The 27,965-nt window shown below is 39.8% G+C and overlaps 1 protein-coding gene across 4 annotated transcripts; it reads right to left on the bottom strand.

The window, feature by feature from the left end:
* Positions 1-471: 471 nt before the first annotated feature.
* lrrc28 (leucine rich repeat containing 28) lies at positions 472-27,965 on the bottom strand. Of its 4 annotated transcripts, XM_061876129.1 has the most exons (12): positions 27,833-27,952; positions 27,265-27,423; positions 27,010-27,151; positions 22,728-22,949; positions 18,269-18,309; positions 18,144-18,181; positions 14,781-14,918; positions 8,958-9,164; positions 8,779-8,881; positions 6,122-6,324; positions 5,895-6,054; positions 472-2,653 (listed from the first exon to the last, which is right to left on the bottom strand). In XM_061876129.1, exons 2-12 carry the CDS (start codon positions 27,351-27,353, stop codon positions 2,584-2,586), a joined length of 1,413 nt encoding a protein of 470 aa, XP_061732113.1. In that variant the 5' UTR covers positions 27,354-27,423; positions 27,833-27,952; the 3' UTR covers positions 472-2,583. The 4 variants fall into 4 exon arrangements, with proteins under 4 accessions (XP_061732113.1, XP_061732122.1, XP_061732141.1 ...); XM_061876138.1 differs by lacking the exons at positions 27,010-27,151; positions 27,265-27,423 and having other exon boundaries at positions 27,833-27,965; XM_061876157.1 differs by lacking the exons at positions 18,269-18,309; positions 27,010-27,151; positions 27,265-27,423; positions 27,833-27,952 and having other exon boundaries at positions 22,728-22,812.

The following is a 27,965-nucleotide window of genomic DNA, read 5'->3' as shown; positions in this document are numbered from 1 at the left end:
GATTGTCCCTGAAGGCATCAAAACTATGAATGAACACATGAGGAGTTACTTAACAAAATAAAAAGGGCAAATAACTGAAAAAATTTTTTATATTCTAGTTTCTTCAGAATATCCACCCTTTGCTCAGAATACCGCTGTGCCTCATGAATATGAATATGTAGAGATTAAAAAAAAAATGGTACCTAAAGTTGAGCCCTGGGGAACCCCACACCTTTTTTCATGGGTTCCTGGGGAATATGTATCCATACTTACCTAAAAGATCAGTGGGATAAGAATGGAACCAGTTAGAAACTGTACTAAAAGGCCGACGAGGTGTTTAAGTCTAATTAATATGTCTCCTGTATCAAAAGCAGAACCAACACTAACATTGTTATGACTTCCATCTGATATTGTTTAAAATATTTACCAGCTCTGGTTCATCCTAAAAGTAGATTGATGTCTGTCTAAAATGTTATTTCTATTTAAAAAATAAAGTTTTAAAACAATGTTTTATTTGTAAATTTCTTTGTCCAAATAAAAGTTCAAAGTCAGACAGACAGTAAGTAAAAATGTGAGTCCAAACAACACTTCTTTACCGGTGCCGTTTTAAAAGGGGGATGGAGGACCTCTGGCGGAAAAGAGAAGTTCACAATGCTTAAATCAGTGGTGTCAAACTCATTTTAGCTCAGGGGCCGCATGGAGGAAAATCTGTACACTCGCGGGCCCAACTATTAAAATCATGGCATTAAAACTAAAAAACAAAGACAACTTCAGATTGTTTTCTTTGGCCAAAAACAGAACAAACACATTCTGAAAATATGACAATAAAAATATAGAAAAAAATACGGCAGCGGTAAAGTTTAGATCCATGAAAGAACGAAGAAAGTGAATGAATGTTTATAACTGAATACATTTTTTTTGTATTTGTTTTTAATGAATTAACGTTTATGACAATTTTTTTTCCAAAACACAATATAGAATGTGAGATGTAACAGGATAATACATACATTTATCATTTATTTCCAAAATGGTTACAAAAAAGTGGGACCCCAAAAATGCACTGTGTGACCCCATTTTTATGACATGATGGGGTCCCTGGGACCCCATTTTGAAAATTGGTGCGTGTAAAACAGCAGTTGGCGTCCGTGGCCTGCGGGCCGCTTCTAATACTAATCAAATATCATCCCAGGGGCCATAGATCTTTCATTTGACTCTCCTTGCGTTCAACTGTGTCCAAAATAATAAGACGGTCCACTTGAACTTTCCCTGAGGTTTCTTCTTTTTGTGTGTTAAACATTGTGTATGTGTGTGTGTTTGTGTGTGCTACCAAGACATCAACTTCATTCACATTCTTCCAACTTAACCTTTCCATCAAAAGTGTGCCTGAAAAGTAAAATGTTAAAGTGCTCTTAGGTGAGTTGGGGTTTAAATCATGGTCTTTTCATAGTTGGCACACACACACACACACACACCCACACACACACACACTTTCTTGTATTTGTTACCTTTTTGAGACCTCCAAAAAATGCTTCCTTCTAGTATCATAATAAAAGTCGTAATTTTATTCAACGCAAGTCAAAATTTTACAAGAAAAACTGAATTTCGTGCAGTATTATGAGAAAAGTTGGAATTTTACTGAACAACAGTCGCAATTTTACAAGAAAAGCTTAAAATTGTGTAAATTGTATGAAGAGTCATTTTACTCGACAAGTCACAGTTTTATAAGAAAACTTACCATTTTTGGCAATATTAAAATAAGATTGAATTTAACTCAAAAAATGTCACTATTTCACAAGAACAACAAAACAATTGCCAATATTGTGATAAAAGTCGAAATGTTATATGACAAATGTCACCATTTTGCAACAACAAGAAATAACTTAAATAAAAAAGCAATAATTTTACAAGAAAATATTGCAATATTACAGTAACAGAATATGAGAAGTTGTTCCCAATTTTATGAGAAAAAAGTCGAGACATTGTGTGAAAAAAGACTGCTTTTAGTTTTTAGAATGTAATTGGTTTTCAATCTTCATTATTTACTTGAAGTTATTTAAGTATGTCTCTATATACATATATTTTTTTATGTTTTTTATTTATTTTGGCCAAATGGGATGTATTTCAATTTCTTACACACACTTGTTATGTCATATGTTGAACAGTGGGGAAGCACTTTTAAAAGCAACACACAGTCAATTTGAAAAATCCCTCCTTTTTGGGACCACCCTAATTTTGATAGATTTCGCCACCAGGGTTGCAAATGAGACATTCTCTATTTGACGCGATGGTTTTCCGTATTTGAACCGTGATTTATGTCCTAACTTGTTCACACCCCCTCATATGGAAGCTAGTTTTCCTTGTTGATGTCTCAAGAAGGGTAGAAATACAAGAAAACACACACACACACACACACAAACACACAAACACAGGTCATCAAATCAACATGCACAGTAAAGTGCAATGTTCACATAAGGAGTTCATAATTACGCACGCACGTGTCCTCAAGACTGCCGTGAGCGCCACCAAACATCCGCCTCTGCCTTTCTGGCACTTACGTAAGTCCACTGGCTACAGAATGGGAGGAGACTAAAGAAAGCAGCGACGTCATCCTTGGAGGTTAAATGTTCGTAGGCAGCGCTTGGAGCAGCAGTACGCTACAAAACTGACGGTTGCCCTAAACACAAAGACACACACAACAAATGAGAACACACAAGTACAATGCAGGAACCTGTGAAATTAATCAGTCAGCAGCAGCGAGATGATTCCATCCATTTTCTTTAAAAACAGCCTAGTGATTTTTTCATAGTGCTTCATATGCAATCCATCCAAAAAAAAATATATATATATACAAATAAATAAATAATAAAAAAAATCCTGAAGGAATCAATAAAGTACTATCCATCTATCTATTAGAGATGTGCGGTTTGCGGTCTCATACGCGGAGTCCGCGGATAAACCGCAGGTCGGGCGGTTGACATGACGAAAAAATTGATTTTAATTAGATTCGGGCGGGTGGCAGTTGAACCATCCGGAAATATTTGATATGCATGGTTCTGGGATCGGTATCCTTTGCCATTCAAAGAGCCATTTAAGACTCATGTCACAAAGCGAAGAAGACAATAGGAGACGCTAATATTCTCTAGAATGACTGCCGGCAGTCACCCAGATATTAAGTAATAGGGGCGTGCTATGAAGCCATTGGCTTTGTCGCCTTCTACATCATGTACGATCTGCTTGTCAGTCCAGCATCATGTTGTGTGTGGCTTCCGCGGCAACACGCACACGACTGCAAGGCATACTGGGTGACAGAGTGCACTCATGGTTGTGATATAAACAATTTTAACACTCTTAGTAATATGCGCCACGCTGTGAAGCCACACCAATTAAGAACGACAAACACATTTCGGGAGAACATCCTCACAGTAACACAACATAAACACAACACAACAAATACCCAGAATCCTTTGTATTCATGACACTTCCTGACTATTTTATACACCCCGCTAGCAGCAAATCCCCCCCCCCCCCCGTGCGTCGGTAAGGTGGGCGGGGTTGGGGGCGCGGGGGTGTAAAATATATTCAGGAATTGTCACGGATACAAAGGATTGTGGGTATTTGTTGTGTTGCGTTTATGTTGTGTTGCTGTGAGGATGTTCTCCCGAAATGTGTTTGTCAATCTTGTATTGTGTGGCTTCACAGCGTGGCGCATATTAGTAAGTGTTAAAGTTGTTTATATCACAACCATCAGTGTACTCCGTATCACCCAGTATGCCTTTCAATCTTGTACGTGTAATTGCGGAAGCTGCACACAACATGTTGCCGGACCAACCATCTGTTTGTACATGTTGTTGAAGGTGTCAAAGGCAATGGCTTCACAGCACGCCCATATTCTTGTCATTAGGATGAACGCTATTGGATAGTCGCGAGAACGTTAGCGGCTCCAATTGAATTCATTACTCTGTGAAACAGGTTTAAATAACTCTGTGAGAGGTAAAGGCGGCCGACCTCTGATGTATTTCAGCGAGCGGTTGGCGGGCGGGTACGGTCCTGATAAAATGTTGGTTCGGGTGGACGACGACTTTGGTGATGCGGTTGCGGATGATATACTTCCCTATCCGCGCATCTTTACTATCTATCTATCTATCTATCTAAAAAAAATCAAAATCTGATTAGAATCGACAAATAAGCCTCCAAAAAAATGTGAGTATGCATTTGCATTGCTTTAAAAAAAGGTGCAATATGGATTGGATCCAGATTAATCTGCCTCTACATAACACATTTGTTTTGTATAATGTTTTAAATTAAATGTAATCTATTCACTAGAGTTGTCCGGATCTCGATGATGGGATCAGGGGCTGACATTTGCCCGTTGCCGAGCCCAGATGATCTTTACCGTAGCTGTTTATTAGCAATTAGCAATGTTTACACGGCTCCTGTGAAAGGTGCCTTCAAAAGGGATGCAAGTGGAGGGAGACATACCGTAATTACATTTCCATATTAGCATAAAAAAAATAAAATACTAAAAAAAAAACATTTCCAGATTTCTTGTTACACAAATGCAAAAGTTGCTTGAATTCCATCTTAAAGTTGAGAGCGAGCAACAACAAATGGGGCTTCTATCCACAGTGCAAAGCCGTTTCTGATATACTAATTCTCAAAATAAACTGTCCCTTCTAAGTATTATCATTGGAGGACGAGAGGAAAAAGAATGGCCAATCATGCTACTAAGCACACACCAGGCTGATTGATGTAAGCTAGAGCGTCAATGTAAAATAAGGCTGAATGATTCAGATGTTGATACTATCGATAGAGAGTTTAGTGTCATTATTTATCTTTTTCTTGTTGTTATTAAAAAAAAATGTTTGGGGTAATTTTTGTTAAAGTCAAAGAGTAAGTATCTGGATATTGGAAGGCTTAGAGGACAAATTATTTAAATGGGAGCCAATAGTAGTTTTTGCCTCGGTTTAGTTATTTGGTCAAAAAATTGTCTTATCATTCAATACCACACATTTAATATATCATTTTACTTACACAACATCTGGGAAATTCCAAACTTAATAACACGCCCTCTATAATTTTTTTAAATGTTGTTTACTTTAGTAATTTGCTTTAAAACATTTTTAATTCTATGAACGAATCAAAACTCATGTCAATGTCAGTAAACTAAATAAAATAAACCATTTAAACCTGTAAAAATAGGAACTTGCTTTTACATTGCGTCTAAATCGGGATGAATCTAAAAATTCTCAGCAAATTTGCATTAAAAAAAAGGATTTTTATAATTTACTTAATATTGGTTTTATGAATATATACACTATATATACACACACATATATATACGTACACATACACATATACATATATATACGCATATATACATATATATATACACGTGTATACACAGATATGTATATACACACATATATATATTTATATGTACACACACATACGTATATATATATATATGTATATGTATATATACACACAAGTGTATACACATATATATATGTATATGTATATATATGTATATATATACATACACACACACACAAATATATATAAACATATGTATGTATGTATGTATGGATATATTTATATATAACTAAATAAATACATACACACACACACAAATAGATCTAAAAATATACATATGTACATTAAACAATGTGTATTTATATACAAATACAAACATAACACGAGTAAATATGTAAATATATGTATTTAAATAAATAATATGTATTTAAATACTAACCTTAAATAATATTACATAAATTCAAAAGGTTTTCTTAATTAGGTGTTTAAATTACTGGAAGCATCACTGAAGGAATGTGTCCCAGATAATTTTTTCTAAAAAAGTATGTAAATGAATTGAAATAAAATGACATTTAATGATCGACAGGAAGAGGGGATCAAACCTGCGGTGCACGCCTGCCAGGGCGGTGTGACGCAGTGGGAAGAGTTTGGGGTAGATGATGGTGAACATGGCTTGGCTGCAGCGGTGACAGTGACCTAGCGGGAACTGCAGCAGGTCAAGAAAACTCTTTGGCAGAGCCATGGGAGGCAGGAAGTTGACATCTGCAGGAAAATAAGTCATCTTGTTACGCTTTCAGGTCATGTTATGCCAAGGTAAAACCGACGTCACCTGTGTGGCGGCGATGGTGGTTGCGTTGCTGGTGGAAGAGGCGGTGTAGTGTTCTCATGGCGAGCTCCTCTAAGGGAACCACGTTGTCTGCCTCTGAGGTGACCACCTTGACATCAGCGGGCAGCCCAACCAGACCTTTGCTCAGATCCTCATCCAGAGAGTCGCCCAGCTCGCCGGTGAGCACATGTGGCGACACGCCACACCTGTGACGGTGTAACACAATGACTCATATTCAACACAAACACAACAGTCGCCAGATCCCCGATCAAACATCCAAATTCACTGCTACACTGTACTGCTGATTTCTTTTTTTAATTTGAAACATATTTAATGTATTTTTGGCCTAAAATTGTCATTTCAAGCACAAAAACAGCTAAATAAAATAAACAAATGGCTACATGAACTAAAAATATCAATAATACAGTAACGTTGACCAAAAAAGAGACAAAACTAAATGGGTTATACAAAGCCCGTTTCCATATGAGTTGGGAAATTGTGTTGGATGTAAATATAAACAGAATACAATGATTTGCAAATCCTTTTCAATCCATATTCTAATGAATGCACTACAAAGACAAGATATTTGATGTTCAAACTCATAAACTTTATTTTTTTTTTTTGCAAATAATAATTACCTTGGAATTTCATGGCTGCAACATGTGCCAAAGTAGTTGGGAAAGGGCATGTTCACCACTGTGTTTTATCACCTTTTCTTTTAACAACACTCAATAAACCTTTGGGAACTGAGGAGACATTTCTGAAGCTTTTCAGGTGGAATTATTTCCCATTCTTGTTTTATGTACAGCTTAAGTTGTTCAACAGTCCGGGGTCTCCTTTGTGGTATTTTAGGCTTCATAATGCGTCACACATTTTCAATGGGAGACAGGTCTGGACTACAGGCAAGCCAGTCTAGTACCCGCACTCTTTTACTATGAAGCCACGCTGTTGTAACAAGTGACTTGGCATTGTCTTGCTTAAATAAGCAAGGGCGACCATGATAACGTTGCTTGAATGGCAACATATGTTTCTCCAAAAGCTGTATGTACTTTTTAGCATTAATGGTGCCTTCACTGATGTGTAAGTTACCCATGCCTTGGGCACTAGGAAACCCCCATACCATCACAGATGTTGGCTTTTCAACTTTGCACCTAGAACAGTCCTGATGGTTCTTTTCCTCTTTGGTCCGGAGAACACAGCGTTCACCATTTCCAAAAAACAATTTGAAATGGGGACTTGTCAGACCACAGAACACTTTTCCACTTTGCATCAGTCCATCTTAGCTGAGCTCAGGCACAGCGAAGCCGGCGGCGTTTCTGGGTATCGTTGATAAATGGCTTTGGCTTTGCATAGTAGAGTTTTAAGTTGCACTTATAAATGTAGCGAAAAACTGTAGTTACTGACAGTGGTTTTCTGAAGTGTTCCTGAGTCCATGTGGTGATATCTTTTACACACGGACGTCGCTTTTTGATGCAGTACCGCCTGAGGGAACGAAGGTCCATTATATCATCGCTTACGTGCAGTGATTTCTCCAGATTCTCTGAACCTTTTGATGGTATTACAGACCATAGATGGTGACATTCCTAAATTCCTTGCAATAGCCCATTGAGATATCTTGTTTTTAAACTGTTTGACAATTCTCTTTTGCATTTGTTCACAAAGTGGTGACCGTTTCCCAATCTTTGTTTGTGAAAGACTGAGCATTTCACAGAAGCTGCTTTTATACCTAATCATGGCACCCACCTGTTCCCAATTAGCCTGCACACCTGTGGGATGTTCCAAATAAGTGTTTGACGAGAATTCCTCAACTTTATCAGTATTTATTGCCACCTTTCCCAACTTCTTTGTCACGTGTTGCTGGCATCAAATTCTAAAGTTAATGATTATTTGCAAAAAAAAAAAATGTTTATCAGTTTGAACATCAAATATGTTGTCTTTGTAGCATATTCAACTGAATATGGGTTGAAAATGATTCGTAAATCATTGTATTCCGTTTATATTTACATCTAACACAATTTCCCAACTCATATGGAAACGGGGTTTGTACTTGCATAGCGCTTTTCTACCTTCAAGGTACTCAAAGCGCTTTGACACTATTTTCACATTCACCCATTCACACACTGATGACGGGAGCTGCCATGCAAGGCCCTAACCACGACCCATCAGGAACAAGGGTGAAGTGTCTTGCTCAAGGACACAACGGACATGACGAAGTTGGTAGAAGGTGGGGATTGAACCAGGAACCCTCAGGTTGCTGGCACGGCCACTATCCTAACCATGCCATCTCCTAATCAGTGTGCTGTTCAGTATCGCAGCCACTGATTGGCTCAGCCTCGTGTTATTTCTTATTTTTATTTTAGAGGTGTCTCATAATGTTAAAAGCGTATTCAGGTTGTATACAGGTTTTTGATGCTTTAGCTATGAAAATATCCCATTTCTAATGAATAATTCCTACTTTGCGGTAAGTATTTGCTGCGGTAATGTCTGGAAACAATTAACAACGATAAACAAAGAATTACTGTACTTGTATGGAAAACACAAATGTCCACTGTAAAATACATTCACTTTGAGGAGGCTATCAGGTCACATAGGAAAGAGTTTGCTTATTCTTTGGCATTTTGCACACTTATTTGATAGAGGGCTGAGCCAGGAAGCGTTACCCGCTGCAGCCGATGACCTTGTTGTACAAGTAAGACGGTAGGCCCTTCAGGTCCACATTGTTGTCCACAAATACAAACTGGAGTTCCCGTGATCGCCCCAGATCTACAAAAACAACAACACTGACTCACTTTGGGTGTTTCACAGCTGCGATAATGCGTTGATTTTATAAGTCACGGACCGAGTGGCAGGAAGGTGAGGCGGTTGGCCGCCATGGAGAGCTGGTTGAGGCGGTGCAGCCAGCAGAGGTGGCGGGGAACCTGGCTCAGCAGGTTGTGGTCGGCGCTGAGGCTCTGCAGAGAGATGCAGCGGTGCAGACGATCGGGGAGGGACATGAGCTGGTTCATGGACACGTCCAAAGTCTCCAGCTCATGCAGGTCGCCAATCTCTGAACCGCAGAAAAGCAGAGAAGTGTTAGAATGGAGGCTTTAAAGGCCTACTGAAACCCACTACCACTGACCACGCAGTCTGATAGTTTATATATCAATGATGAAATATTAACATTGCAACACATGCCAATACAATTTTAAATTTCCCGCGCAGTTTCCTGTTGAAAACGTCGCGGAATGATGACGCGTGTTTGTGACGTTATTGGTTGAAGGGGACATATTAGCTCAGCACCACTTACGGCTAAAAGTCGTCTCTTTTCATCGCGCAATTACACAGTATTCTGGACATCAGTGTTGCTGAGTCTTTTGCAATTTGTTCAATTAATAATGGAGAAGTCAAAGTAGAAAGATGGAGGAGGGAAACTTCTAGCCTTTAGCCACACAAACACACAGTGTTTCCTTGTTTAAAATTCCCGGAGGTGAAGCTTTACTATGGATCAGAGCGGTCAAGCGAACATGGATCACGACTACATGTCAACCGGCAGTTTTCGGTGAGAAAATTGTGGAAATAAGTCTCCTCTTACCGGAGATCAGCGGAGCCAGCGTCCTCTTGCTGCCGTGACTTCTCTCAAAGACTCTGGCGTCAACACACCCGTGGCCACACCCCTCCGACTATCAGTTACTATTTAACTCACTAAAACACTAGCAACACAATAGGCAGATAAGGGATTTCCCAGAATTATCCTGGTAAATGTGTCTAAAAACATCTGAATCGCTTTCACTTGCCCTTCTTTTTTTTTTTTAACTTGTTTTTCTTTTTTCTAGGCCTTCACTTTAAATTTCCTCATCCACGAATCTTTCATCCTTGCTCAAATTAATGAGGAAATTGTCGCTTTGTCGGTCTAAATAGCTCTTGCTGCTGGAGGCTCACATTATAAACAATGTGAGGATGTGAGGAGCCCGGTGACGTCATCGTCTGCTACTTCCGGTACAGGCAAGGCTTCTTATTAGCGACCAAAAGTTGCAAACTTTATCGTTGATGTTCTCTACTAAATCCTTTCAGCAAAAATATGGCAATATCGCAAAATTATCAAGTATGACACATAGAATGGACCTGCTATCCCCGTTTAAATAAGAAAATCTCAGTTCAGTAGGCCTTTAAAGTTAGTCCTCTTAAAATGTGTTTAAAGCCAGCCAGGCGTGTTATTGGAATGATAGCGCATAACCGTGATGTCACCAGAGGAGTGAAAGTCTCCGTATGAGCCGTGTACACGCATGTGCCATACGGAGAGTTTTGGAACTCTATGCTTTGGCCAGTACTTGCAAAAGTTTGCGTTTGTGAGGGCAAGAGGCCAAAACGCAGAGATAATTATCAAGGCCCAATCCACACGAACACGGATACTTAATAAACGCTAAATAAAAGTGATCTCTGCTTTTCAAAAAAAGGGTAAATGGCTCACCATTACAGCAGAAAGTAACACGTTTTCTTATTCTATCCCTTGTCCCTTTTGGGGTCACTGGGGTGTTGGAGGAGCCTATTCCAGCTGCACTCGAGCAGAAGGCGGTGTACACCCTGGACAAGTCGCTACCTCATCGCACGGACAACACCGATAGACAACATTCACACACGAGGGACCATTTACTGTTGCCAATCAAACTATCCCTAGATGCATGTCTTTGGAGGTGGGAGGAAGCCGGAGTACTTGCAGGGAACCCACGCAGTCACGAGGAGAAAATGCTAACTTAATTAAGTAGATTAATAATAGCTTACCGAAAGTAATAAAACAGGAACTGATACGTCAGCAGCTAACTTAGTAGGCTTTGTAACCTGTTTTGAAATGGTTCTAATATCATTTATATGCAACAAAGTAAATTGACATATGACGTTATTTGCATATATATTGCAATATGTATTTTTGCCCATATCACTTAAGTACCTAATTAAGTTTACATGTGTCGATTGTGCAGTTGATTAGCTTGGTTAGGTCAAAATACATTAAGAATATTCATATTTTCAAGCAGGTTACAATAAATGTTCTTGTAATAAATATTTGTTTTAGTGACACTACTTCTCTCTTCATTTGTTTTAAAGGAACAACGTTGCCTCCTACTGGCCTGTGGGGCTAACGCAGCTACAATGTGCCATTTGCAAATAAAGTCCAGCACTCTAACGCTCCGGAGAATAAGTCACATCTGCCGAAAATACATAATGAAGAAAGAAAAAAAACATATATAAGTAGCACTGGACTATGAGTCGCATTTTTGGGGGAAATTTATTTGATAAAACCCAACACCAAGAATAGACATTTGAAAGGCAATTTAAAATAAATAAAGAATAGTGAACAACAGGCTGAATAAGTGTACGTTATATGACGCATAAATAACCAACTGAGAAGGTGCCTGGTATGTTAACGTAACAGATTATGGTAAGAGTCATTCAAATAACTATAACATAGAACATACTATACGTTTACCAAACAATCTGTCACTCCTAAATCGCTAAATCCCATGAAATCTTCTACGTCTAGTCTCTTACGTGAATGATCTAAATAATATTATTTGATATTTTACGGTAACGTGTTAATAATTTCATACAAAAGTTGCTCTTGAGTATAAGTCGCAACCCTTGCCAAACTAGGAAAAAAACTGCGACTTAATGTCCGAAAAATACGGTACCTTTACATTGTCCGCTTATTTGGTGGCGGTCACACAATAGTAAGTAAGGCAGGAACCAAATTAAGGATGAAATTAAGAAAACAAATAAAAAATTTTAATTTTCCAGACAAAAGTAACTATTGGATGCCTCAGTCAGATACAGATATTGCTCTTGTTCAGACCTCTAAATTTAAAAGAGAAAAGTCCTCCCAGGTTCTTTATCTGATGGCTTGTCGTATTAAGGCGAGGGGACCAGAACTGAAGTTGAACAATTTTCTCTACAAATGGAATACAAATAACAGCTATACCAACGGTGGACCTCTATTGCACTCATTATACACTCTCATAACATCCAGAAAGCACCAACAATATTCTATTTACATGTCGTGACCTGAAAATTAACCGAATACGAGTGATATTGTTATTGTCAGTGCCAATGCAGATTGACTATTTTAGCGGCGCATTGATAGCAGTGAGCTAGCCAATTGCTATCTTAAGCTGCTATTGTTAACACATTATAAGTCAACGGCTGCTTTTGCTTCGTCTCAAACTTCCATCCATTTCTACCGCTTGTCCCTTTCGGGGTCGCTGGAGCCTGTCCCTGCTACATTCGGGCGGTAGGCAGGGTACATACACCCTGGACAAGTCGCCACCTTATCACAGCGTCTGAAACTTGCTAAAAGTAAATTCCAGATGATAATTAATTAATCTTTTACCTGATAGTAGACAAATATGGCCATGCACCGACAGTCTGGTCGACTTTCATATCCCCACAAGGTGCTGCAACTTTTTTTTAACCCTTTGTGAACAAGATTGTGTAAGCATCCCGTAGGTTGGCATCCAAGCAAGAGTGGACATATTACAGTAAGTGTTTATTTTATAATGCTTTATTACGGTTAGTTTGTATGTTTCGCATCTAGCAACGCTGCAGTTACTATAGCAGGGGCGCTCACACTTTTTCTGCAGGTGAGCTACTTTTCAATTGACCAAGTCGAGGAGATCTACCTCATTCCTATTTAAAATGTATATTTATTTATTTATGAAAGAGACATTTTTGTTAACAAGTTAATGGTGTTTAATGATAATACAAGCATGTTTAACACACATAGATTCCTTTCTTTCATGAAGACAAGAATATAAGTTGGTGTATTTGATTCTGATGACTTGCATTGATTGGAATTAGACAGTGGTGCTGATAACGTCCGCATTTTCAAATGGAGGAGAAAAAAAAGTCCTCCTTTCTGTCCAATACCACATGAAAGTGGTTGGATTTGGCATCTCATTTGTCCAACTTGCATACTCCTTTTTAAACACTTTGTTATGAGAGTAGCATATGTGTGTGGCCCTTTAATGTCTGGCAGCAGGTGAGTGACGTCAGTGAGTGTGCGGGTGGGCAAGCAAGTGAGAAAGCGGTCGCTGAGGGCGGGGGAGAAATACATTGGCATCAAACTCCGTAGCTTGCTAGCTTGTGCACGCTAGCTTTCTGAGACTCTTATTTTGTTAGCACAGGCAGGATGAAACAGGTCTTTTATGGTGAAGACAGGAACTGTGCAGTCGGTCATTAGAGTTTTGACAGTAGGTACGGAGTCTCTAGAAATAAAATGTGTTTCTCTGCGTCCGCCCTGTTAGTGATTTTTTTCTTAAATATGAGCTCGCAGCAGCCAGCGTCATCTCACAAGATCCTCGGGTGCCGAGAATGTCAAACAACTGACGAAAGTGAAGTCTTGGTATGATTGATGATTGCTCATTTTTATGTCTATTTTTTAATGCCTGGCTTGAGATCGACGTCATGCCCACCCCTGTACTATAGTGTTTCAATAAAGCTACATCTGTTTAGCACTCGGCCTAGCTCATCCTCTTGGTGTTCGGGCTCAAAAATATAAGGTTCTGGATCATTATTTTCTGGAAAGTAATGGTTGTTGGCTCTGACAAAGTCTGCTTATTTAGTTATCTGTGAGATTACCATGAATTGATTAACGTTAACCCCTACTTAAACAAGCTGAAAAATTTATTCAGGTGTTACCATTTAGTGGTCAATTGTACGGAATATGTACTGAACTATGCAATCTACTAATAAAAGTATCAATCAATCAAAAAATTTATACTATTTTGATCCTATCCATTTATTCACAAACTTTAGAAGTCTTTTGGTGTCATAAATCAGATATATACGATAATAGCTTCAGGATAGAGGCAACTTGTTTTTATGACTCTTCCTCTCGTTTCAGATCACTTGCTCTTCCTCTTGTATCACTGGTCAGACGTCTTTCCGGATTGCCTGATTGTGCCCACCTATGTCACCCTCCCTCTTTCTGTCCTGTGCCAGAGTGTTTCGGATCTTCTTGTGCATACTTAAAGTGTTTCCTTTGCCGCAGTCTCGTTTGCAGCCATTGCCAGGTTTTTTTGTACCTTTCGAACCACGGGAGATTCTTTGTTTGTAGACTTTTGTCGGGTAAGATTAGCTCCCTAGCATTGCCTCCGTTGGAGCGCCTTTTGTTGTATTTAGTAGTTTTATTCTTAGCCACTTTTTCCCCTCCATAGCCGGAACGTTTTGAGTTGTCAGTATTTTTGTTGGTTTAAGGGTCAGGTCAGATCTGTTTTGATAGCCTGTTTTGTTTCTCTCGTTTTGGACCCTTTAGGCGGCGTAGCTCCGTTGGTAAGAGTGGCCGTGCTAGCAACTTGAGGGTTGCAGGTTCGATTCCCGCTTCCGTCATCCTAGTTACTGCCGTTGTGTCCTTGGGCAAGACACTTTACCCACCTGCTCCCAGTGCCACCCACACTGGTTTAAATGGAACTTAGATATTGGGTTTCACAATGTAAAGCGCTTTGAGTCACTAGAGAAAAGCGCTATATAAATAAAATTCACTTCACTTCACTTCACTCTAGTGCCACTAGAAGGTGGAAAATATTCAAAGAACATGTGCTTTTACTAAGAGCGACAGCAGCCTTTTTAGCAAAGCCTAAAAATCAAAGCTCAATAACGCTAAAAGCCCAGACACGACGACAACAAGAGTATTTACCTGGCGGGAGGCACTTCAACTGGTTGTTGGACAGCCTCAGGTGGCGTAACGTCCTCAGTCGGCCCACCTCCGGACACAGCAGCTGGAGGGCGTTGTTGCTCAGGTCCAGTGACTGCAGACGGGCCAAGTTTCCAATTGCTGGGAAACACACCATAGGCGCATACGCATTAACTCTATTATAATTTACTGTTTTTTTTTTCCAGGCCTTATATTTAGGGTATAACAAAGGTTTAAGCTCACTCAATAAAACAGCAAAACTATGTTGCACTTATATGTTGAATATATGTAAAATATATTTATATTATTTATATATTGTATATTATATATATAATATACGATATATATTATATTATTTATTATTGTCTCTTGTGAGCGAACTGTGGTGCTGAATTTCCCCAAGGGATCAATAAAGTACTTTCTATTCTCTTCTACTCTATTCTAATCAGTGTGTTTTAGTGTTTCAATGTGTTAATATGGTATATAGTTGGGCTGGGCGATATGGCTGAAAACTGTACCATGATAAGTTTTTTTATATCGGCCAATATGGACAACTATTGATATTCTTTATGACCTATGGAAAATAAGGACCAGGAGAAAAATATATTAAATGTGAACATTTTTATTTCAAATGTTACCAACCGGATTATAATCCCCTCAGCTATCAAGGCAGAAAGGTAAGGAAATGTCAACACAGGCAGGGAAAACACTCAAACAATCCAAACAACAATCAAAAATGACATTGAACACCAAACAATAGCCTCTTAAAAATCAAGGTGCAAAAATAAGGATTAGGAAAGAAATGTCTAATGAAGTGCAACAAAATGTGTGACGGTCATTGGTACTTTAACTTAACTTAAAAAATAGTACAAAGTTTTAAAATGTCAACAGAGAGAAACCTAACAGTGCGGATAAGGTGGTGGGGTTTTACTGATTTTGAGCACTTTGGTCCTGACTACGGTCCGATTGATAAAAACAAAACAAAACTGCCATACTGTCATGGTGACTTTTCCTGTTTTATCAACAATTTCTTGGCTCTCAGCAGCACTCATTTTTACTTTCTCTTCTCACTCCATGCATGGAATCAACCGCGACACAAAAAGATGGTGCAACCAATTATTTAAATATTTACCGTTGGCGTTAACACACTTTTTGTGTCTTTTTACACATTGAAATCAGAAAGGATGCCTGCGCATTTTCAGAAGTCCGCGCTTCCCTGGGATGCGGATTTGATTTTTTTTTTACTGACCCTGCCTTCTCCGGGTCAAAACTCTGGTATATTTGTTTTTTTATTGATTATCGCTTTCCGCCGGTGTTTTGTTTTGTTTATATTTAACGAGTCCAATTTCCGTCCCTGTTTGTTACGTTTTTATTGGTCGACTTTAAAGTCATTAACTTTTCGGTACATTTTCTTAATTTTTGATTCCCCGCAAGTTTAATCAATCACAAATACTGCATTTTCGGTATTAAGACTTCCGCGTGTTGTTTTCGTCATGGCGAGCAATAATAGATAGATCGATAGTACTTTATTGATTCCTTCAACCCAAGAAGCGAAGCTTCAATGAAAAGTGGCTTCAGGAGCCAGTTTTAAGCAAATGGCTCACTTATGAAGATGGAAAGATGTTTCGCACGCCATATAAACGGGCTAATAAAAACAAAACCTTTACGACCTGTCACACTGATTTTCAAAGATCCAGCCTCACCAGGCACCAAGAAACATTATGTTAAAACTTTCCTGCTTGTCGGCTCCCAGACTGTGGTCGAGGAGCGTAGGGGAGACGTTCCCTCCAGGGCCGATGCATTGTCCACTTTACCCGGCAGTGGGTCCCTACAGTTCTGCTTTTTGGTCGGAATGACGATGCCGTCAATTAGTTACAACTCTTTATTCATGTTTTCCACAAAGCCAAGCGGACATCCACCTTGCGACTAACACTCCTGAACATGCTTGCGCTTCCTCTCCTAACTTTCCCACTCACTTACACACGTCACTCTCCCCACGTATTGCCATTCTTAAAGGGGAACACACAGTTTATGGCCATCACGAAGCCAGAGATTAAATGCTCGAGGCATTGAGGGTCATTGTATTAAATGACATTGAAACTGACTGGCAAAATTCTAAGTTTGTTGGCATTATTATACTCCTCCCACCCCCACCAAGGACTGTCTTCACTGCTGGACTCTAGAAAGAGGTTCCGCAACCTCCATAGCAGAACATCTATGTTCTGTAACAGCTTCTTCCCTCGGGCCGTAAGACTGTTGAAGGCATCAAAATAATCCCCTCAATTCCCCCTAAAAAATTGATTAACTTGCTGGAATATAAAGACAGTATAACATACATCCATAAACGTGGATGCATATGCAAAAGTGCAATATATTTATCTATTTATTTATATCTGCACCTTGTTACTCCTTTATCCTGCACTACAACGAGCTAATGCAATGAAATTTCGTTCTTATCTGTACTGCAAAGTTCAAATTTGTATGACAATAAAAAGGAAGTCTAAGTCTAATTATTTGCCATGAAAGTGTAGATGTGGCGGTTTTTAAACGACTCATGGTCTACATACAGGTGAGAATAATCAATGTGTCATACGTATGTATGCCCTGGCACACCATTATCATCATTTCATGACCGACGCAAAAAACATTCTACACTTTTACACTGAAATAAATACACCTACAACTTATGAAATGAAAATATAGAAAAAAATGCAAAGTTTAGATCCATGACGTAAAGAAGAAAGTGAATGAACATTTATAATTGAGTACTCATATATTTATTTTTATATACTAATATGCATAAAAATGTGTTTTCTTTTGTATTTTTTATTTTTATGAATTAAGTAATGTTTGTGACAACCTTTTTCCAAAACACAATATAGAATGTGAGATATAACAGGATCATGCATACATTGATCATTTGTTTTCAAAACGCTTACATAAAAGTGGAACCCCGAATGTATGATTTGATGGGGTCCCTGGGACCCCATTTTGAAAATTCCTAGCATCAACACTGAATATTGTTACCTGATTGGCTGTTAGTGTGTCACTCTCACTGATCAGTGTTTACTTCCTGCGTTGGGCGGTCAGTGAGTGCCTTGGTTCATGCAACCAATCTTGCGTCACATTTGTTTTATTGATATTGATTACGTGTCTATCGGAATATATATATTGCTATTGTTTTACTACCCAGCCGTAGTACATAGTTAGCTTTTGTCAAACAACTACAAAGGCATGGCAGAAGACGACCCCAATGTATCCCACTGCTACAAAAGCATCACCCAGTTTTTAACAATTAAACTTTCGACCGGTACTGTGCGTAAGTTACATGCGTTTATGACTTATCACATGACTTAGGAGACTCACCTTCCGGAATAAGCACTATGTTGTTAGAGTGCAAATACCTGAGGAAAAAAATATACGTTACAACCTAAGAACAAATAAGTAAAGCGATCTATTTTTCGTACAGAATCTTGACACAAAATACTTACAGTTCTATTAGATTTGGTAACTTCTGTGGAAGATTGTCAGGCTGATAAGGCAACAAAAGACACATGAAACAAACCTAATACATGTCTGTTTAATGACAAGTAGGGATGATGTTCGAAAACCGGTTCTCCGGATTGTTCAGTGAGAAAAGAACCGATTCCATGGATTCGCATCCCTTTTTAAGAAACGGTTCCCGTTATCAATTCTACCATGATTTGATTAACGCGGACCCCGACTTAAACAAGTTGAAAAACGTATTTGGGTGTTACCATTTAGTGGTCAATTGTACGGAATATGTACTGAACTGAGCAATGTACCAATGAAAGTTTCAATCAATCAATCAATCAGAAGCCACTATAGTAAAGAAAAAGATTTGGTTCTTTGTTCGAATCCCGTGTCATGGGAAATGACGTAGCTCAGTCATCCGGCTGCAGATACAGAAGCGGCAACAACAACAGACTGAAAAAAAAAATCGCTCCAAGGCATGGCTTCACTTTACTAAGAAATACGACGAGGAAATGGCTATCTGCAATTATTGCCAGGCTTCGCCTTCCTGTAAGGGGAGCAGTACAACAAACATGTTGAAAAATGCTCAAGCCGTACATAACCTGGAGGTTGGAGAAACGTGTCGTGTCTGCGACACGGGGAGAAGTAGCGACAGAGATGACGAAGCACGCCCCTCTTCCTCCGCTTCAACCTGTAGTCCCAGTGATATTGCCGATGTGTAACTAATGTTAACTGTTGCCGGTTCATTTCCATATCTGCTCACTTATAGTCTTTAGGCTAAAAGAACGTTACCTCTTATGTCAACCAGGAATGCACTAATGTTAGCTAGACTAACGTTATCTAAACATAGTCAGTGGCTAACATTAACATTAGCCTTTTTTAGGGCTGGGCGATATGGCCTTTCATTAATATCTCAATATTTTTAGGCCATGTCACGATGCACGATGTATATTTCGATATTTTGCCTTGGCCTTGAATTAACAACTGATGTATATACCATAATTACAGCAGTATGATGATTCTATGTGTCTACATTAAAACATTCTAGTTCATACTTCATTAATATTGTGAGGACTGGTGGGCATGGTAATGCCGGGGTTGTCCCTCCGTGGATGCGATGACGTGAACACAACAAAAGGTAGGATCTTAAAATATTTATTTAACAAAAAGAGAGCTCTGAACAGAAATGCTGGAGCTAATAAAAAGGCAAACCAAAAACGCTAGTATGAAAACTAGGAAATACAAACAGAAAACTAAACTTGGCATGAAAGCACAAACGAGAAAACAAATCATCAGTATGAAAACTGGAATAATCAAGTGGGAGCTAGCGAGAATAAAAGTAGAAAAAGTAGCAGTCGTCACTTGTTGCATGAGAGCAATTTATGAACCCAGGAAGAAATGAACAAAGAGGCTGTCTTAAATAGGAGGGTGATTAGACAAAACAGGTGTGTGTGGACCGGGATTGGCAGGTGGACTGATGAGTTACCATGATGACAGGCTAAACAGGAAATAAACAGTCACTTGACGGAGAGTGATACCAGAATGGAAAAATAACTAATATGTGTAGATACGAGCAGCGGATTGCAACAAATATATGCTCATTTTAAACTTTCATGCAGAGAGGGAAATCACAACTAAGTTAATTGACCAAAACTGTATGTATTAAACAATTATTAAGCAATGGCACAAACATTTATGTCATTTCAAAACAGAAAGTGCAAGATTGTCAGAGACATTTTAAAACAAGCTATTAGTGCACTTTCGTGCATGATGTCACCAAGATGACGTATCAAAACAACACTATATTTAAGTGCACTTTTTGTACAGATCACCACAATATTATAAAACCATTAAAGTGCACTTTTGTGCATGATGTCACACAAGATATTTTAATAACTGTCAAGTAAAAATTAGCTGTATAATAGCAAATCAAATAGTGTATGTTCTTCGCTATGTGGTAGGTTACTGTGGACATTATCTCCTCAGGCTTGTTGACTATTTTTTTCATACGGTGTTGATCTGGAAATAGTTGCTTCGGCTATTTGTTGGCGTGGCACCGGCCGGAGATGTTGACATGCAGAGTTTCAAGCACTCTCCATTCTCGAGCAGGTGACTTTTCAAATGATGCTACATAAGTACTACTACTACTTTTTGTAGAAACGCTTTTGCTGCATAATAGTTCAACATATACCATCTTAAAGCCAAACCACCGCCAGAAGATGGACACTGTGCTGTTTTTCTTGGGAATGAATACTTCTTCCTTCATTTGTTACCAGATTCGCACCTTCTCTCTCTAACAGCAGCTAATGTTACCGTGCCGCTACCTTTTTGCTCCGCGATGGCGTGTGACGCTGCACGTGTGACAATATGTGACGTATGTAAGAAGGTGACCTCGTTTTTCCTCTCTGTGAGAAGCAGAGACAAGAAAGAGTGAGAAACGCCTGCAGTGTAATGCCTGCAACAAAAAGCAACTGTGTGAAAACGTATACTCGAATATCAGTGACCAGGGCAGTGTTTGCTCTGTTATCTATCCGGATTCAATAAGATAATCGATGCTCGTCTGTGCATCGGTTGGCGAAATCTCTGTGCTACTGACCCGTCTCCGCTCGGGATGGTCTTTTGCTGGCCCCGAAATGGACTGGACTCTCACTATTATGTTGGATCCACTATGGACTATTCTCTCACTATTATGTTAGATCCACTACGGACTGGACTCTCACATTATGTTAGATTCACTACGAACTGTACTCTCACATTATGTTAGATCCACTATGGACTGGACTCTCACTATTATGTTAGCTCCACTATCGACTGGACTCTCACTATTATGTTAGATCCACTATCGACTGGACTCTCACTATTATGTTAGCTCCACTATCGACTGGACTCTCACTATTATTTTAGATCCACCATGGACTGAACTCTCACTATTGTGTTAGATCAACTATGGACTGGACTCTCACGATTATGTTAGATCCACTATGGACTGGACTCTCACGATTATGTTAGATCCACTATGGATTGGACTCTCACTATTATGTTAGATCCACTACGGACTGGACTTTCACATTATGTTAGATCCACTATGGACTGGACTCTCACTATTATGTTAGCTCCACTATGGACTGGACTCTCACTATTATGTTAGATCCACTATGGACTATTCTCTCACTATTATGTTAGATTCACTACGGACTGGACTCTCACATTATGTTAGATTCACTACGGACTGGACTCTCACATTATGTTAGATCCACTATGGACTGGACTCTCACTATTATGTTAGCTCCACTATGGACTGGACTCTCACTATTATGTTACGTCCACTATGGACTGGACTCTCGCTATTATTTTAGATCCACCATGGACTGGACTCTCGCTATTGTGTTAGATCCACTATGGACTGGACTCTCACTATTATGTTGGATCCACCATAGACTGGACTCTCACTATTATGTTAGCTCCACTATGGACTGGACTCTCACTATTATGTTAGATCCACTATGGACTGGACTCTCACTATTATGTTAGATCCACTATGACTGGACTCTCACTATTATGTTAGATCCACTATGAACTGTACTCTCACATTATGTTAGATCCACTATGGACTCGAACTCTCACTAATATGTTAGATCCACTATGGACTGGACTCTCACATTATTATGTTAGATCCACTATGGACTCGAACTCTCACTAATATGTTAGATCCACTATGGACTGGACTCTCACATTATTATGTTAGATCCACTATGGACTCGAACTCTCACTAATATGTTAGATCCACTATGGACTGGACTCTCACTATTATGTTAGATCCACTATGGACTGGACTGTCACTATTATGTTAGATCCACTATGGACTAGATTCTCACCATTATGTTGGATCCACTATGGACTGGACTTTCACAATATTATGTTAGACCCACTCAACGTGAAGTGAAGTGAATAATATTTATATAGCGCTTTTCTTTAGTGACTCAAAGCGCTTTACATAGTGAAACCCAATATCTAAGTTACATTTAAACCAGTGTGGGTGGCACTGGGAGCAGGTGGGTAAAGTGTCTTGCCCAAGGACACAACGGCAGTGACTAGGATGGCGGAAGCAGGAATCGAACCTGCAACCCTCAAGTTGCTGGCACGGCCACTCTACCAACCGAGCTATACCGTCCATTGCATCCGGTCTCCTCTGGGGTGGGAGGGTTCTCCCACATCTGCGGTCCTCTCTAAGGTTTCTCATAGTCACTCACATTGACGTCCCACTGGGTTGTGAGTTTTTCCTTGCCCTTTTATGGGCTCTGAACCGAGGATGTCGTTGTGGCTTATGCAGCCCTTTGAGGCACTTGTGATAAACATTGATTGATTGATTAGGAATCGGTTCGATAATGGCTTCGAAATCGATGAATTTCTTCACAAACATCATCCCTAATGACAAGTTAAGCGTCCATTGCTTACCAACGTAGTGAGCAAGTTCCTCTTCATGTAAAGCCTCTCCAGAAACTGCAGGCCTTCATCTTTGAGCAGATCCACTGGGAAATGGTTCAGATTTCTGTAGTTGAGGAAGAGATTTTTGTGGCGCTCCTGCTTGGCCATGACTATCGCCTCATGGAGCTCAGTGGCCATCTTTGGGAAGACCTCTTCTCCTTCCTGCCCGGCCACTACGCCACCATTGTCTTTCTGAGAAATGCATAACATTGACTTTTAAAGGCCTACTGAAACCCACTACTAGCGACCACGCAGTCTGACAGTTTATATATCAATGATGAAATATTAAAGGCCTACTGAAATGAGACTTTCTTATTTAAACGGGGATAGCAGGTCCATTCTATGTGTCATACTTGATCATTTCGCGATATTGCCATATTTTTGCTGAAAAGGATTTAGTAGAGAACATCCACGATAAAGTTTGCAACTTTTGGTCGCTAATAAAAAAGCCTTGCCTGTACCGGAAGTAGCAGACAATGACGTCGCCCGTGTGTGGGCTCCTCACATCCTCACATTGTTTATAATGGGAGCCTCCAACAAAAAGAGCTATTCGGACCGAGAAAACGACAATTTCTTCCCCATTAATTTGAGCGAGGATGAAAGATTTATGGCTGAAGATATTGATAGTGAAGGACTAGAGAGAAAAAAAAAAAAAAAAAGCGACGGCTCCAGGCGGCGGCAGTGTGAGCGTTTCAGATGTAATTAGACACATTTACTAGGATAATTCTGGAAGATCCCTTATGTGCTTATTGTTTTCATAGTGTTTTAATGAGATTGTAAAGACATACTTCGAGGTCGGATGGTTGCAGTGACCGCCAGTGTCTCAGAGAGAAGCCGAGGAGCTAAGCTCACAGCTGCCTTTTTTGACAGCTACTGCAGGACGAACAATACACTGATGTCTCCGGTAAGATATATATCAAAATTTTCACATCCAAAAACATGCTGGTTGACGTAGAGAAACATGTTCGCTTGAACGCTCTGTGTTAAAGCTTCACAACAAACAAAGAAACACCGGCTGTGTCTTTGGGCCAAAGCCAGCTGCAATCCACCGCTTTCCACCAACAGCATTGTTCTTTATAGTCTCCATTATAAAATGAACAAATTGCAAAAGATTCAGATACACAGATGTCCAAATTACTGTGTAATTGCGGGATGAAAAGAGACGACTTTTAGCCGTGAGTGGTGCTGAGCTAGTACGTCCCCTGCAACCCGAAACGTCACAAAAACACGTCATCATTCCGCGACGTTTTCAACAAGAAACTCCGCGGGAAATTTAATATTGCAGTTTAGTAAACTAAAAAGGCCGTATTGGCATGTGTTGCAATGTTAATATTTCATCATTGACATATAAACTATCAGACTGAGTGGTCGGTAGTAGTGGGTTTCAATAGGCCTTTAACATTGCAACACATGCCAATACGGCCGGTTTAGTTTACTAAATTGCAATTTAAAATTTCCTGCGAGGTATCCTGTTGAAAACGTTGCAGAATGATGACGCGTGCGCGTGACGTCACCGGTGGTAGCGGACATTGTCTCCCAGCACCGATCACGGCTAAAAGTTGTCTGTTTTTATCGCATAATTACACAGTATTCTGGACAACTGTGTTGCGGAATCTTTTGCAATTTGTTCAATTAATAATGGAGACGTCAAAGAAGAAAGATGTTGGTGGAAAGCGGTGTACTGCAGCCGGCTATAGCAACACAAACACAGCAAGTGTTTCTTTGTTTGTTGTGAAGCTTTACTATGGAACAGAGTGGTCAAGCGAACATGGTTCTCTACCACATGTCAACCGGCAGGTTTCGGTGAGAAAATTGTGGTAATAAGTTGGCTCTTACCGTAAACATGAGTGTCGTTCCTCCTGCAGTTGTGACTTTCTTGGCTCCTCCGTGGCTTCCCTCAGACACTGACGGTCACCACACCCCTCCGACTTTCAGGTATGACTATATAATCTCACTAAAACACTAGTAACACAAAAAGCAGATAAGGGATTTTCCAGAATTATCCTAGTAAATGTGTCTAATAACATCTGAATCGCTCCCACTGCCCTCATCTTTTCCCCCCCTTTTATTCCTTCACTCTCACTATCCTCATCCACAAATCTTTCATCCTCGCTCAAATTAATGGGGAAATTGTCGCTTTCTCGATCCGAATCGCTCTAGCTGCTGGTGGCCATGATTGTAAACCAGTGTTTTTCAACCTTTTTTGAGCCGAAGCACATTTTTCGTGTTGAAAAAATACGGAGGCACACCACCAGCAGAAATTATTTAAAATTGAAACTCACTTAACAGTAAAATGTGGTTGTAGCAATTGTTGGATATGACCTTAAAGCATAAGCAAGCATGCATCACTATAGCTCGTCTCAAAGTAGGTGTACTGTCACCACCTGTCACATCACTTCAGGACTTATTTTCACTTTTTTGCTGTTTTCCTGTGTGTAGTGTTTTACTTCTTGTCTTGCACTCTTATTTTGGTGGCTTTTAGTCTTTTATTGTTGGTATTTCACTGTAGCAGTTTCATGTCTTCCTTTAAAGGCCTACTGAAACCCACTACTACACACCACGCAGTCTGATAGTTTATATATCAATGATGAAATATTAACATTGCAACACATGCCAATACGGCTTTTTTAGTTTACTAAATTACAATTTTAAATTTCCCGGGAGCTTCGTCTTGAAAACGTCGTGTAATGATGATGTGTACGCAAGACGTCACGCGTTTTTAGGAAACATGAGCGCTACTCGCGCACACAGCAAAGAGTCGTCTGCTTTAACGGCATAATTACACAGTATTTTGGAGATCTGTGTTGCTGAATCTTTTGCAATTTGTTCAATTAATATTGGAGAAGTCACAGTAGAAAGATGGAGTTGGGAAGCTTTAGCCTTTAACCACACAAACACACGGTGATTCCTTGCTTAAAATTCCCGGAGGTGAAAATTTACTATGGATCAGAGCGTGGTCAAGCGAACATGAATCCAGATCAAATGTCAACCAGCAGGTTTCGGTGAGAAAATTGTGGTTAAAAAGTCGCTTCTTACCGGAGAAAAGCTGAACTTGCCGTCGACTTCCCTGAGACATTGGCGTCAAGACACCCCTGGAGACACTCTTCCGACTAACAGGTACTATTAAACTCACTAAAACACTAGCAACACAATAGAAAGATAAGGGATTTCCCAGAATTATCCTAGTAAATGTGTTTAAAACTATCGGACTCCGTCCCAATGCAATCGCTTTTTTTTTCTTTTTTCTATTCCGTCGCTATCAATATCCTCAAACACGAATCTTTCATCCTCGCTCAAATTAATGGGGAAATTGTTGTTTTCTCAGTCCGAATAACTTTTTTTGTTGGAGGCTCCCATTAAAAACAATGTAAGAATGTGAGGAGCCCCCACACTTGCGACGTCATCGTCTGCGACTTCCGGTAGAGGCAGGGCTTTTTCTCTTAACACCGACACTTGCGAACTTTATCGTGGATGTTCTCTACTAAATCCTTTCAGCAAAAATATGGCAATATCGCAAAAATGATCAAGTATGACACATAGAATGGACCTGCTATCCCCGTTTAAATAAGAAAATCTCATTTCAGTAGGCCTTTAAGCGATATTTCCCGCATCTACTTTGTTTTAGCAATCAAGAATATTTCAGTTGTTTTCATCCTTCTTTGCGTGGACATTGTTGAGTGTCATGTCATGTTCGGATGTACTTTGTGGACGCCGTCTTTGCTCCACAGTAAGTCTTTGCTGTCGTCCAGCATTCTTTTTTTGTTTACATTTGTAGCCCGTTCAGTTTTAGTTTGGTTCTGCATAGCCTTCCCTAAGCTTCAATGCCTTTTCTTAGGGGCACTCACTTATTTTTGGTTTAAACATTAGAAACCTTTTTATCTGCACACTGCCTCCCGACATCTACAGAGCAATTATCTACCTGCTGCCGCCTACTGATATTTAAGAGCTCTAGACAGCACCGACACTCAACAACAACACATCATTTGCAGACTATAATTACTGGTTTGCAAAAAATATTTTTAACCTAATAGGAGAAATTAGACAATTTCCCACGGCACACCAGACTGTATCTCGCGGCACACTAACAGTGGTTGAAAAACACTGTTGTAAACAATGTGAGGAGCTCCACAACCCGTGATGTCTCGCACACATCGTCTGCTACTTCCGGTACAGGCAAGGCTTTTTTATTAGGGACGGCGTGGCGGAAGAGTGGCCGTGCGCAACCCGAATTCAATCCCCACCTAGTACCAACCTCGTCACGTCCGTTGTGTCCTTGAGCAAGACACTTCACCCTTGCTCCTGGTGGGTGCTGGTTGGCGCCTTGCATGGCAGCTCCCTCCATCAGTGTGTGCGAATGGGTAAATGTGGAAGTAGTGTCAAAGCGCTTTGAGTACCTTGAAGGTAGAAAAGCGCTATACAAGTACAACCCATTTATCATTGGGACGGCGTGGCGCAGTGGCCGTGCGCAACCCGAGGGTCCCTGGTTCAAATCCCACCTAGTACCAACCTTGTCACGTCCGTTGTATCCTGAGCAAGACACTTCACCCTTGCTCCTGATGGGTGCTGGTTGGCGCCTTGCATGGCAGCTCCCTCCATCAGTGTGTGTGAATGGGTAAATGTGGAAGTAGTGTCAAAGCGCTTTGAGTCCCTTTAAGGTAGAAAAGCGCTATACAAGTACAACCCATTTATTAGCGTGGATGTTCTCTACTTTCAGCAAAAATATGGCAATATCGCAAAATGATCAAGTATGACACATAGAATGGAGCTGCTATCCCCGTTTAAATAAGAAAATCTCATTTCAGTAGGCCTTTAACTGACTGCATTTAGCATTAATATTTTTCTACTGTACCCAGCAATGCATTTGACGGGGCTGCACTTAAAAATTAGAGAAAATGATGGACTTGGACACTAAACAAACGGAACGAGATGAAAGTTTAAACTGCAGACAGAAACAGGTTAGCATGCTTAAACTAGCATTAGCCTCCCAGCACCGTTAGCTGTCTAATTAAAGCACTAGCAAATGTAACGAACGACTAAGAAAGAACAGCACACAACTAAAAGTAAAAGTGCCTTACCTCAGTTGTGAATGACTAACATGTTTTAATTACACACACTGACATGACGGGGGGTGAAAATATTTACAAACGTGTAAAGCCAAACTAAAAAGATAACGCAACCGCTGCCAACGGAGTGGAACTGTCGTAAACA

The sequence above is a fragment of the Nerophis ophidion genome, linkage group LG02 (genome assembly GCF_033978795.1).
Source record: "Nerophis ophidion isolate RoL-2023_Sa linkage group LG02, RoL_Noph_v1.0, whole genome shotgun sequence".
Taxonomy (NCBI): Eukaryota; Metazoa; Chordata; class Actinopteri; order Syngnathiformes; family Syngnathidae; genus Nerophis; species Nerophis ophidion.
The sequence above is the reverse complement of the archived record's forward strand: the minus strand, read 5'-3'. Positions and strand labels throughout refer to the sequence as shown.

What these genes read in the sequence shown, in the direction of transcription:
- lrrc28 (XM_061876129.1), bottom strand. Translation starts at nt 27,353, where the DNA reads ATGGAGGGAGCTGCCATGCAAGGCGCCAACCAGCACCCATCAGGAGCA. An exon ending in GACACAACGGACGTGACGAG is followed by an intron (nt 22,950 to 27,009) that starts GTTGGTACTAGG and finishes TGCATTTCTCAG; the next exon opens with AAAGACAATGGTGGCGTAGT. An exon ending in CATAGTGCTTATTCCGGAAG is followed by an intron (nt 14,919 to 18,143) that starts GTGAGTCTCCTA and finishes TGTGTTTCCCAG; the next exon opens with CAATTGGAAACTTGGCCCGT.